At 46.8% G+C, this 14,168-nt stretch overlaps 1 protein-coding gene across 7 annotated transcripts in view; it reads right to left on the reverse strand.

The window, feature by feature from the left end:
• Window positions 1-14,168, reverse strand: part of LOC119393812 (uncharacterized) — a 101,427-nt gene that overhangs the window by 31,181 nt on the left and 56,078 nt on the right. For 2 of the 7 annotated variants that reach the window (XM_037660985.2, XM_037660982.2), the window contains exon 1: window positions 1,805-1,983. The exons of the other annotated variants lie outside the window; for them this stretch is intronic. In XM_037660985.2, coding sequence (XP_037516913.1) covers window positions 1,805-1,968 — 164 coding nt within the window. In that variant the 5' untranslated portion in view covers window positions 1,969-1,983. Of the gene's footprint in view, window positions 1-1,804; window positions 1,984-14,168 lie in introns of those variants that run through there. 7 annotated transcript variants of the gene reach the window in all.

A 14,168-nucleotide genomic window follows, 5' to 3' on the forward strand; every position in this document is an offset into this window, starting at 1 on the left:
AGTGTATGCGTAGCGTATGTGCAGTATATGTGTAGCGTACGTGTAGTGTACGTTTGCGTAGTGTATGTGTAGCGTATGTGTAGTGTATGTGCGATTAATGGCGACTGTGGTCACATGAAAGGCACATGACCTCAGGGGGACTCACTTGTTAGGCGAGTCAGCAACATTAAATGCAAACTGACGCTTGCATTTAATGTTACACATGGCGCAAGCCATGGCGATATGGACGTGGCTTAAGCGTGCTTTATCTCGGTTTCTGTGGCATTGTGGCGGCATCACTCGCCGCAAAAAAAAAAAAAAAGAATTGTCTGAAAATGCTACCAGCTCATAGCGCGTGCATTTACACCGTTGCTCAGTACCTTAAAAACACTTTTACGGAGCTTGTAGTTAGCGTTCCGTTATAGTCGTACAGGACACAGCTCCGACAAATATATATATATATATATATATATATATATATATATATATATATATATATATATATATATATATATATATATATATATGTGTGTGTGTGTGTGTGTGTGTGTGTGTGTGTGTGTGTGTGTGTGTGTGTGTGTGTGTGTGTGTGTGTGTGTGTGTGTGTGTATTGTCGCGATGCAACGCGAGGAATAGACAAGAACACCTTTCGGCAGCGAAACAGCGTGTTGAAAATCAGCCGACAAGGAGAAACGTCGTCTTCGTCTTCAAACATCCAGAGCTCCACTAGATGGTGTCCGTTAAAACCCCCCATCGTCGTCGTCGTCCACATGTATACACGCGTCAATACATAGTGATATGGTACTGAAAAGCGAAATATATATATATATATATATATATATATATATATATATATATATATATATATATATATATATATATATATATATATATATATATATATATATATTTCGCTTTTCAGTAACATATCGCTGAAAAACGCCCTTGTGAGCTGTTCCATGGATCATGTAAATATTTGTTCTGACAGCGAAAGCTAATGTTGCTGGCTATCGCTGTTAGATATGGTCGTTGCGTTGCTATCATAGCTACATGTGTAATGATAGTGCTGCCGTCCGTCGCAAATCTAGGTAAACGTACTTGGATGGCATTTCAGCACAAGCAGGCAGGGACTATAGCAATACGTATAGATTCAAAAAAGACAGGGCGTGCAAACACGGACACAAGAAAGAAGTCAGGACACCACTTCTTTCTTGTGTCCGTGTTTGCACGCCCTGTCTTTTTCGTCTTCGTAAGAAGCGCAAAACCACTCACACGGACAGCTAGAAAGAAAGCTTTTTCGAATGAATACTTACCAACTAGCTCAGCTCTCTGTTATTCTAAGCAATACGTATAGATTTCACGGTGCGCCAGCTTTCAACAGTTTACGATGATTATACAAATGTTTGTGCAGTAAGTGTCACAATCGAGTATGAACCTAATGCGGCAAGTGCTACTCTGATTACCTAAGCTCCTGGACAATTACACCATCGTCATGGCCGCCACAGCTGTCTGTCATGTACAGGCGCGCTCAATATATGACTTTCAACACGGGAGAGCGTGGCCTGAGGAGCTCAAAGATCGCCCATGGCTTCCACTAGCCTTTATTTCCACAACTATATATACGCTGTTCTCTCACTTGGGAACAATGCCAAATAAGAAAGCCTCATCTATTTGTGGAAATCAGGGCAATTTGAAGCCACGCGCAATCTCTGACCTCTTGGGGCCACGCGCTCTTCTGTTGGAAGTCATATTGAGCGCGATTGTACAGTGACCGTTCGGTCACGGAGCCTCCTCACACGCAGATGGCGAAAATGTCACCGCTCACCGGATCGTCTGACGGCCTCCACTAAAGGCGGTCTCGCAGGGTAACGGCCTCTCCGCAGCGCCGTTGGTAATTCCGACGTCTTGGACTCCTCCGTCGGAGCACAGTGCATTACCATCACCGCAGCGCGCATGACTCTCCGAAGACCGAACGCCGGCGTCCCGCATCGCATGGCTCTGATTCAGCGTATCCGCGCCATATTATTTCTTCCTTCGGTAGATCTGGCACGTTCTCGAATCAAGTATCGAGCGGACAGTGGTTTAAAGGTGTACGTGCCTCCACGTGTAGTACGTTGTTCGAACGCGGCGGTCACTGCACGGGTGCGCGCCGTAAACAGCGGGTGAGAGATGAGCTAGCGCGTTTTTCCTTTTGCGCGTAGCACTGCTCGCAGCCTCGGTTCTCGCAAGAAGTCCGGTGCCACGACGGGATTTTCCGAAAAGGTGTTTGAGGCTGCAGCCGGACGCACGAAGGTGCAGAGGTGCGCGACCTTGAACTATCATGTCTCTCACACAAGGGCAGGCGCGCCGTGCGTGAATGGGGGAGTCTTTTCGACGGTGGCCCCTATTACTACGCCTTCGTTCATGATGTCGGCCACTCGCACCTAACAATGGGCGTCTGCGCAAAGCGGCGTTGTACCCCATTTTCTTGTCTGAAGAAAAGAGCAATACGAGTAACCCTTCGTATATCCGTGTGGAAGGAACGGAGAGTTTTACAGTAGAAGAAAATGCGAAGGTATGCGTATGAGTGTGTGTGCCCTCCCGAAAGCTTTAAATTTCGCATGTGTATGTATACATGCATACATGCAAACTCACACACGAATGGTGGTTGAACTGTCTAAACCCCCCGCCTCCCCCCCTCTAAAAAAAGAAAAAAAAAACATTTCCGTCTACAGCCCTGGTGTGTAAGATGCCAATGCATGGCGACTCGCGTACGTATTAAGTTTAGACTTTAATGTTATTTTCTAGATCTTTCAGGCACAGACGTTCTTCATGTGCGATTTCTTCGGTGAGCGTGTTCTGAGACAGAGAGGACTTTCATTTGTTTGTTCGAAGTATAACGGGTGGCTCGTGAAAGCGTTATTGAGCGCTGTTCGTTACAAAAAGCGAGCATAGAAACATTCGCCTGACTACATAGTCGCTTAGTCACATCTAGGAGAGGAAAAAACACAGCTCGAGAGGTGGGAAACACGACGAAAAGTGTCGCAACACAACGCGCAACACAAGGAAAGGAAACGCTGACTCAATAACGACGGGCGTGACTGCGTTACATCGTTTATCTCCGTTCATCCTCTAAAGAGGAGCGTTGCCTTCATGGCTTATCAATGCACGTATTCCGTGCAAATTTGTTGTTCCCATCAGCGTGTCTAAATGATGTCCCGAAGGCGCAGGTGCGTAATGTACAGGGGTGATCAAAAGTTCCCAGCCCAGTATCCCATGTATTCCTGTGGCAGCGTGCACTGTCATACAAAAGTTCCCAGCCCTGTATCTCATGTATTCTTATGACAGCGTGTACTGTCATCCAAAAGTTCCCAGCCCGGTATCCCATGTACTCCTAAGGCACCGTGACCTGGGAACCTTTGAACACCCCTGTACGTACAGTTCTCGGCGATTGAAACGCGATACTCGGAAGGGCGTGGCTGCTGGTGGTGAGTGTGACGGTGAGGGCGGGAGCGTTCGTGACGTCATGGTGACTGCATTCGGTAGATAGCCCTTCAGTCTGTGGTTCTTGGTGTCGCCGGCGTAGCACTGCTTGTCATGGCTTCAAAACACTGCGCTCTCGTGCCGCGCAGCGCGATGCGGCTGGAGCTGGCGGGCGCGGGTTACGAAGGGTCACACGAGAAGCGTAGAAATCTTCGGGAGTGGGGGGGGGGGGGGGGATGCGGAACAATGCAGTCGATTAGCCCCTGTCTTTCCTCCCTCCCTCCCTCCCTCCCTCTCTCTCTCTCTCTCTCTCTCTCGTTCTCTTTGGGCATACATCATCCAGACGACAAGCTAGGCATTCCACTCCAGGCGGAGGGCAGAATATCTCAGGATATGTCATGACGCGTACGCAGCTACTGCGCATGCGCGATAGCCACAAACAAGCTGTCACGCGAACTTGTACTATCGGCGTCGAATGAAACGCGAACAGCGGCTAGCATTCGCAACCGGGTATGGTGCACGCCGTCCAGTCATCAGCATGGCCAGGCGCGCGCATTTGGTTTGGCAGATCTGTGCATATGCGCGCCCGTTCATGGTCACGACTCGACGGCACACACCATGCCATTGCGAATGCTTGCCGCTGTTCGCGTTTTATTTGACGCCGATAGCACTCGCGGATATCGTCAGCCTCGGCTTCTATGGCAGCAGAGGGACAAAGAACAAAACGGGAGATAAGGGGTATTCATTTATCGTCGCAAGGAGGAAGTTCTTTTAAAATGAAATTATCAACACCTTCACAAGCATCAAGAAGAACAGAGCAATGGTCTATGCTCGTATTGGTCCTATTGTTAAAGGCCAGTGGTCAGTGACTAGCCGTACGGCAGTGTCATGTGCAGGTGCATATACACGCACACAGGAAAACAATACGAGGAACTGATTTTTTTTTTATTATTAAGGAAGAATGTGCTTTTCGGGAATATTGAAGAAAGAAAAGCACAGCACAAGGTCAATGGACGTATTTCTATCTTCGATAATAATAAATGCCTCAGTGCTAAGGAAGGTTTGACAGTGTATGCGTCTTTCAATGACCCATTCTACTGCTTCACGTCCACAGGTCGTTCGCAAGGAGTTGTTGACTTCAAGTTCATCTCTGAACACATCCAGTAGCAACCTATACTTTGTCATGTTACATAATAATAATAATTTCTGAGTTTGTAGGTGTCAGAACCACGATATGGGGGATTGTGCGGCATGCCGTAGTCCCAAATTTGACCACCTGAGGTTAATAATAATAATAACATCTGGGGTTTAACGTCCCAAAACCACGATATGATTATGAGGGACGCCGTAGTGGAGGGCTGCCGAAACTTGGACCACCTGGAATTCTTTAACGTGCACCCAAATCTAAGTACACGGGCCTCAAACGGGCCACCTGAGGTTCGTTAACGTGCACATAAGTATACACGTATGCTCGATTCACAAAAATATGGTTCATATATGTAAACAAATATATATATATATATATATATATATATATGTGTGTGTGTGTGTGTGTGTGTGTGTAGGAAAGTTAATTTCAAGGGCTCGTTTTCTTTGTTATACACAATATTAATGAGAACTAACAGACAATAATGCCAAGGAAAGTATAGGGGATGTTTTTAGTAGTAAATGTAAGGTAAATGTGAAGAAAGAAAAGTGGACGAAAAGATAGCTTGCCGCGGGCAGGGACCGAACCTGCGACCTTCGAATAACGCGTCCGATGCTCTACCAACTGAGCTACCGCGGCGGCCATCCCCCCGTCCACTTTAAAGGGTATATATGTACATTTAAACGTGGGAGCGTCAGTCAGCGCCGCCAGTAGCCATGACGGCGAGCGTGGAACACTTTTTCTGCCTGTTGGCGTCACGTAGCACGTGAACTTATTACGAGCTGGCAGCTGACCAATAATCCCTCGCATACTACCTGAAAGCATCAAGTCTGCCAGAACGAGGCCCTCGCTATGAATGAAGGAAAGAAGTGTTAATTTCAAGGGCTCGTTTTCTTTGTTATACACAATATTAATTAGAACTAACAGACAATAATGCCAAGGAAAGTACAGGGGATGTTTTTAGTAGTAAATGTAAGGTAAATGTGAACAAAGAAAAGTGGACGAAAAGATAGCTTGCCGCGGGCAGGGACCGAACCTGCGACCTTCGAATAACGCGTCCGATGCTCTACCAACTATATATATATATATATATATATATATATATATATATATATATATATATATATATATATATATATATATATATATATATATATGCCGCGCATGTCTGTATAGGTCTATTAACAGTGAATGCCTGTTTGTAGAAATCTGTTAGCAGTGAATATGCACATAGGGGGCCACCCGTCCTATGTCTTAATTGAAGAAGTACGGATTACAAACTGGAGAAGTGCGTGTGTCACTTTCCTTCGTCCTGTCTTTGCGCTGTTTTTCAAATTTTAGGCTACGCGTTACAGTCATATGCATGTATGCCCTGACGAACGAAGACCGGTCCCCGGCCACAACGTTAGCAACAAAGCATCGTTTCTCGTTTGTTCGTCCGGTTCACTTGAGCACCTTTAACACTACTGAATCCCGGAAGAGCTCGGACACACACGTGTGTGTGTGTGTGTGTGTGTGTGTGTGTGTGTGTGTGTGTGTGTGTGTGTGTGCCGAAACGTCGAATTAAATGTCTTTTCTTTGTACGTGCGCCTGCACTTCTTATTACTTATTGATCATCCGATTCAAGGTAATTGAACTTCGATGTCACTTGTAAGGTGAGCGCCGTGTTCACCCACATGCGCCGGCGGCCGTCGATGCTCGGTTCTCGCTTCTTCCCGGTGAGCACGAAGCGACGTCATCCCATAAACACAAAGCGTGACGCCAAATACAGCGTTGACGAGCACGGCATGCGGAGAAATAAACAACGCCCGGCCGTTAGAGACGAACTCGAGAAGTAGACAGGAGAATTCTCAGCGTTCGTCGACACGCAAGCCTGTACGAAGGCATTCCTGTGTACAGTGGAATGACCGGTTAGAACGTCTCTGCCACTACTGCGTTGTTTTCTTTTTTTTTTTTCTTCTGGCGACCCGCCGCGGTAGCTTGGTGCGTAAGGTGTGGCGCTGCTAAGCTCGAGCGCGTGGGTTCGATTCCCGGTCACGGTGGCCGCACTTCGACACGCATACATACATAGATACATACTCGCTGGTGTATGTACGGTATACGTACAGAGAGAAAACGACGAAGCGGCGCCGCCCCATCGCGGTGGAATACGTAGTTTTTTTTACTGCTCTGTTTGCCCGCGGACTTTTTGCACTACTGAAACGACACCCGTCACTGTGCTTAGTAACAACACCTTTCTTCCGGCAAGACTTTTCACGGAAAGTTCTTGATAAAAATACCTCGTGAGACTCATTTCTTTCAAGAAAAAAATGTCCTTACTGGATGGTATACCCATTGATAATACGTATTTGAAGGTACGATCGATCAAAACACGCCAAGTAGCGCACCATTTATGTGAGATATTGGTGTAAAGGAGCAATTGATACTATGGTCGAAAAAGTTCATTACACGCTAATGACTCATGAGTCGACTCACTCGGACTCAGATCGATCTGTGAGCCTGAGTCAGAGTAAGTCATGTTTTGGTGAGTTTGAGCCTGAGTGAGTCCAGTTGTAAAAAAATTTAGTGGGTCTGAGTCCGAGTGAGTCTGGATGAGGAAAATTTTGGTGAGTCTTAGTCCGAGTGAGTCTGGATGAGGAAAATTTTGGTGAGTCTTAGTCCGAATGAGTCTGGATGAGGAAAATTTTAGTGGGTCCGAGTCCGAGTGAGTCTGGATGAGGAAAATTTTGGTGAGTCTTAGTCCGAGTGAGTCCTTAGGGCAAAATATGTTTCGTGAGTGAGTCTGAGTGAGCTCCACATTTTTTGCCGACCGATGGTGATGTGACTGCACGTTGAAGAACAAGATGGTCGAAATTTCCGGAGCCTTCTACTACGGCGGGCTTCATAATCATATCGTGGTTTTGGCGAGTGAAACCTCAGAAGTTACTTACGGTTCTCATGAATAAATGTTTACGTCAAAAAAGAATGTTACGAATCAAGAAAGTGCCTTCAGAAAAACAAAGGGACGTGCAGTGTAATATATGAACTGCGCCGCAGGTATTTTTGCGCACGTATGACATGGCGAAAATGGGCACTCTGCAAGCTCGAAAAGCGCCTGCTTGCTTTACCCGTTTGATTAATTGCGGACGGCATGGTGCCTGCGTGACAAAAATCTTCGCACAACTTTTTCTCATTCTATAGCAACCGACAGTCGCGATGTCGCACGCGCATGTGTTCCGTTAGTTTTTTTTTTTTTGATGACACTACGAAGAATAATGTGGTATACATATAAGAATGAAAGGCAAACGTAAAAAAAAATTCAGGTGATAAAAAAATCAGCTGACTAAGTCATGATACCCCCGCAGGCGGACCACACCGGTTTGACTCTCGCAATCGCATTTTAAACGGATTGCACCAGTATTGCCTGGAGTGGCGTAATGCCATCCGCGGAGTGCAGAAGTACCGATCAGCTTTTTTCACACCAGGTGAAAAAATTATTGCGTAACCTTACATGAGGAAGAAAAAAAGTGAAAAAGTACCATCGAACGCAGTCCTGTTTATCGAAGCATGCTTTAATAATTTTAGGAGCTGGCAACCTGCATCCATCCATTCAGAGCGTCGTGGAACGCGAAGAGGAACGCCTGGCCGTTAATTCTCTCAGGGCGAGCGGGGAACGCGGTCGACAGCCAGGCGAGCACCGGGCAGTTATTTTTAGGGCCAGTTTGTCGTGCGCGTCTCGAGGGCCGTTTTCAAATTGAAAGAACATTAGGAGCGTTGCGTCTGCAAGTGTCGACAATGGAGAATCAGACGCTCTTAGATATTTTTCTTGTATATATACTTCATCAGTGTGTATATAACTGTAAATTGTGTATACAGTTCATCAAAATTGAATTAATACAGCATTGTGTATGTATGTATATATAACAACGTGTGTCACGTCTTCATATGATGGTCGAGGATTTGTACGGAAGATTCACGGGTTTTCCCGATCTTCTCCGAGCCAGCTCCTCAATGATCATTCACTTCGTGGATATGGCGTAATTTTTTAGGGGCGAAGCTCCTTAAAGCGGCACCCGTTCGTCCCTCGTAGTGCGTAACCAGTCGTAACGCTAGTACCAGATCTTGACCTCCAAGGTGGTGCCGGTGGGAGATTTCTCCAGTGCGTTGTTAAACAATAAAAAATTCGCAGCGTGCGCGTTAACTAAAAGCCGAATTCTTCTGTCTCTCATTCCCCATTAGCAGCCATTGGCATGTTCCAGTAGGAAACGTTAGTAGAAGTAGAAGTGTAAGTGTTAGCTAAAAGCCGACTTCTTCTGTCTCTCATTCCCATTAGCAGCCATTGTTTACCTCCAAGGTAGTGCCTGGTGAGATTTCTCCTGTGCGTGATTAAACAATAAAAATTTTGTTCAAAACGCCGTTGATTGATGAAATAAACCAACGAAAGACGCCAGATGTTTTCTAAAAGCAAAACGAAAAGACGCCAGATGTTTTCTAAAGAAATGGTTTTCTAAACAATGAAAATTCACAGCGTACATGTAAAATTAAAGTGAGCTGCAAGTCGTCATAACTCTCATCGAACCTTTAGTATAAACGCGCCCGATCTCACGTCGGTGATGATGTACTGGGCAGAATTCACGGAAGATTCACGGTTTACCGATGAACCTCCGCAACTTCGCCCACTCATTATCATTCACTCCGTGGATATGCTGTAATTTTTTCTTAATTATGTTTATTTCGTTTTCTATTATTCGCAAATTATCCTTGTGACGCCTAGAGGATTTTATTTATTTATTTTTTAGTGTCTCGCCCTATTTGTACTTGAGTTTTGTGCCAAACTTTGATTGACGACACCGTCTCTCTCTGTTTTCTTTACATCTGTCTAGATCCCTTCTCCTTTTCTGGCATTTGTATGGCTTCATCTATTGGCGCATTTCTCCAACATTCATCAACATACGAATCACAAGGCCGTATTCGGAAGCTATGTTCTGCAGTGCCAATCAATGCAAACGAGCAGGGGTCACCGATTGGAATGGAGTGCTGCCTCGTGCAGCGATTACGCCTATCTGCTATCTGCCCTGAATTAAGAGGCGCACGTGGATTGCAAAACAGCGCCTGCCAACTGCACTGAACCGACAGTCGCTGTCTCGCACACATTATCGATACGAAGAGTAGTTTCTAAATACGGAAAATGCCAGCACTGTCTCTCGGGGACTTCGTAGAAAAACAAGATAACTGCAGTAGTGTTGACGTTACTATTTCCGCTGACTAGGATAAGTTAGAAAATGCGTGTTTTTTTTCTTGTTTTTTTTTTCGTCCCAAAACCACAATATGATTATGAGGGACTTCTTAGTGGAAGGCTCTGGCTATTTCCACCATCTGGGGTTCTTTAACGTGCACTTATATCTAAGTTGATTGGCGGAACATGGGAGAGGCCTTTGCCCTGCAGTGGGCATAGACAGGCTGCTGCTGATGATGATATCTAAGTACACGGGCCTCCACCATTTCGCCTCCATCGAAATGCGGCCGCCGCAGCCGGGATTCGATCCCGCGACCTTCGGGTCAGAAGTCGAGTACCATAACCACTAGACCACAGTGGCGGGCAATGAGTTAAAAAAGGTGTGTCGAGAAGAGCAGGAGGGCATATTTTTGCTAGGCCGTCTCCTCACTGAAGCTGACGAATATTTCGCAGTTTATTAATTTTTTTATTGATATGATTTGAGGAAATGTTGGCGCACAAATAAGGCGCCGGCTACTCCTAAGCTCTTGAAGGGATCGAACATACAACCCACAACTTTCTCACAGTAACACAAGGCGTAACAGAACAGGGTGATAAAAACTGTCAAACAGTAGCACCAGAACAACACTGTTGTTCTGGAACAACACTGTTGTTCTGGTGCTACTGTCGGACGAAAGAAAATGTCAGAAATGCAAGTAATAATGTCCCTGGTAATGTCTCTAGTCATCATGGAGATGAATCACCACATGTGGGCAATATAACAGACAACACATCATAATAACTGTGGCCTTAATAATTGCCAACAGTGTCGCTGTCTTTATGAAAGCATGAGGGAAGCGAATTTTTGAAGGCTCGCTTCTCTTGTTTGACACAACCTTAATGAAAACCAGCCGATAATGAAGCCCACTGTCCGCTCATTAAAGGTTCACAAGCTACGTGACGTCATCTAGCAAAACAAACAGTGTTCCACACTCGCCGTCGTGGCTAAGAGCGGCGCTGACTAACACACTCCCACGGTTTACATGCACATAAATACACGATAAGTGGACGGGGGGACGGCCGCCGCTGTAGCTCAGTTGGTAAGAACATCGGGCGCGTAATCCGAAGGTCGCAGGTTCGGTACCTTGCCGGCGGCAAGTTGACTTTTTCGTCCACTTTACTTTCATCACATCTATATCACAATTGTTACGATACACTGAAAACAGTATACTGTTTGTATACAAATAACGACCCCTATACTTTCCTTGGCTTCAGTATCTGCTGGCCTTCATTAAGGTTGTGTCTTCATGAAAGTGTTTTAACGCCTTTAAAGCGTTCATTCGTTGCTTGGTTTTTTTTTCTTTTGTGTTTCTCTCGCAGCTTGACTGGTATACCGGTTGACTTTTAACGTGATCGCGTCAGAGAGCTCGTTTCGCAGAAATTCCAGTGTCGGCGACGGCGTCGTTTGTTGTGAGCAAAAAATCAGCGTTGTCCGGCCGTGAGCGAAAATCCGAGGTAGATGCAAATAAAAAGATCTTCGGTTCGAGCGGGGCCGGGGATTCGAACCTGTGACACCTCGCTCCGCGGCGCGATGCGTTTAGCCGGTCGGCCACCACGCATGCATCCTCTGGCATGCTAACGGCGGGTCATTTACCGCTGGTGGTACGCACATCTCGTAGGTGGTTCAGCGTGGCAAAGGCTTGACTGTCACCCGCGAGCTAGCGCAAAGGGCCGACGGGTGCGCTCGCCCCGCCGTGTTTCGTCGCGCCGCATGCATGGATATAGGAGCCTGAGAGCGTCCGCACTTTGGCTTCCTTGCGGCAGCGTTTAGGTCTCCACCGAGAAGCGTAGCGAGGCTAGCTATTGGGAAGGCGATACGAACACGGTCCGATTACGCTATCGCGTTCTACTCTTGAAAGTGATGCTTGCTTCCTACGCGTTTTAATTTAACAAGAGAGAGAATAAAAAGAGAAAGTGCGAGGACGTGCACCAGAAGGGCGTCATATTCGCTACGCTGCGTAGGGAAAGAGAAGCGGTGAAATGAGAAAGCGAGGTGAAACATTTGTTCACGGGGACTGATGTTTAACGCTGGCACACGTTTGCATCAATATAAGGCAGAAATAAAAAAATGGCCCAACAGTGGTCCAAGCGAATGGTCGAGCGTTCAGGTAAGTGATCGCAGATTGCTTTGTGAAGTACACGGTTACATAGGCGAAAACGATGGTTGCCGCGTATGCTCCTCGATATACAGTAACCTTAGGCTCGCGGAAGCACAAAGAGTACGGTTTTCGTAATCATAGTTCCTTTCGCGTTCCAGATGGCAATCCTTTACGTAATCAAGTTCTATCTCGTAATAATGAAGGAAGGAAAAAAAGAAAGCCAGAGCGTGACGTCACACAGCCATCCTTGATTAGCCGATTGATTCAGTATGAACTGGAAATGTTGGCAACAAGCCGGCTCATCAGAAATGCTTGACAAAGCACGATAAATTGGAGGGAAAGAAATCTGGATGTGACAAACACAGTACGTATGCCGATAGGCTTGTGAAACTTCAGCAGTTTACCGTGGTGTATACATTTATACTCCTCGACGTTGCTGTCACACGCATTGTGTGTGTGTGTGTGTGTGTGTGTGTGTGTGTGTGTGTGTGTGTGTGTGTGTGTGTGTGTGTGTGTGTGTGTGTGTGTGTGTGTGTGTGTGTGTGTGTGTGTGCGTGCGTGCGTGCGTGCGTGCGTGCGTGTGTTTTCATTTTCCTTAAGTACATACCACTCATTTTCACACGAGCGTCACTAGAGGAAACTTCGCCTCTGCAATCGTTCATGTGCCATAAGCATTATGAGCGTTGAAAAAAAAAATGAAGTTGAGAGGCTGGATTACGTCACGCAGCCAACCTCGGCACGTGAGCGCTCCGTCAAGCCACTAGTATAGTTCACGTGGTAGTGACGTTGAAGAAGGCAGCACGAAACTTTTTATTTAGGGTAACCTGTGCCCACGAAACGGAAAGTCAAACTAGAAGCTATACGCACTGTACACTGAGAGCGGCGAACAGAGCGTCGGCCGTCGATAGTCTGGTCTGCGGTAAGGCTCGTCGGCATTTATACATGCATGTGGCATCGAACATTCGAGCCTTATCGCTGGTGGCCGCGTGAGTTCCAGAATAAGCTCAACAGATGGTGTTTGCGCGCTCAGGCCTATCAGAAGATTCAAAAATAATCTGGAAGGTTCCCAGACATTAGGGCGCGGCTTGCGCAAGGCAGCGGCTACGCGCGCAACGGACTAGTTACATAAAAATAACAAAAAAAGCACGCGTGGCAATAGTGTCGGCCCAAAACGTGGAGGCAGCAGATGCGGCGTATCGGCTCAGGTTTGCCTGCACTGAACTTGCGTTCTGATCTCCGGGATCTGCCCGCTTTTGACTCAGCAACGATGTCGCGCGATGACGTGATCATCACGTCGTGGTGACGTCACAAATTATGACGATCTATGACGGCATGATGACTTCACAGGGTGACGGAACGTCATGTTACAATGAGGACAATGAGGTCATGTGACTTTCGGTACGCCGTCGGCAGTATCACGTGGCTTTTGACCGAATTTTTAATTACTTCGTTTTTTTTTCTTTCGTCGTCTCGCTATATCTCGTCAGGTCTCCTAAAATCTCGAAATTTTTTTGCCTCGATGAGACATATAAGGCTTTCGCCTTAAATATTATGACTTCAGTAACACAACTCCGACGTATCTGCGCTGACAAGCGCGCGAGCCTCTTCGCATTTATAACATGGTAATGCTGCTTTGAACGCGTGGCCGCCGCGGCTTCGCTTTAGCGGCGGTCACGCGTTCGACGCACAGCTGTGTGACCCGTGCACACGCAGACAGTTACAAATACCAGGCGTAGCTTCGCGCCGTGTCAAGTGTCGCGTCGTACGCGAGAGTATGCACATGCCGTGCCCTTTCCACAGGCCTCGCGACTGAGTCGAAAACAAACGGCGATCCGCATTAGAATATCATACCTTGCTGCACGCCGTGTCTGCGCTGCAAACGCACTAGAAGCGATACGTCAGAGTAACAATAAGAGCACGATTGTCTCGCGTACAGGTATCGGGAAATAACAACAAGAAAGAGAATAGACACGTGACGGGGTACTTACATCACGGCTGCGCATAATGATACGAATACTCTTATGCCCAGTATAGACTACCTCAGGTACATGCAGCCTGTGGTTCCGATAACCTCTAGCTTTCAGTCTACCCGCCGCGGTGTTCTATGTGGCTATGGTGCTTGACTGCTGACCCGAAGGTCGCGGGATCGAAGCCCAGCCACGCGGACAGCTTTTATTGGCAATGAAGGGTAGCTACGGGGTCGAAGCTCCTGCACATGCACTCATAC

This window comes from Rhipicephalus sanguineus, chromosome 5 (assembly GCF_013339695.2).
Source record: "Rhipicephalus sanguineus isolate Rsan-2018 chromosome 5, BIME_Rsan_1.4, whole genome shotgun sequence".
In the NCBI taxonomy this organism is placed as follows: Eukaryota; Metazoa; Arthropoda; class Arachnida; order Ixodida; family Ixodidae; genus Rhipicephalus; species Rhipicephalus sanguineus.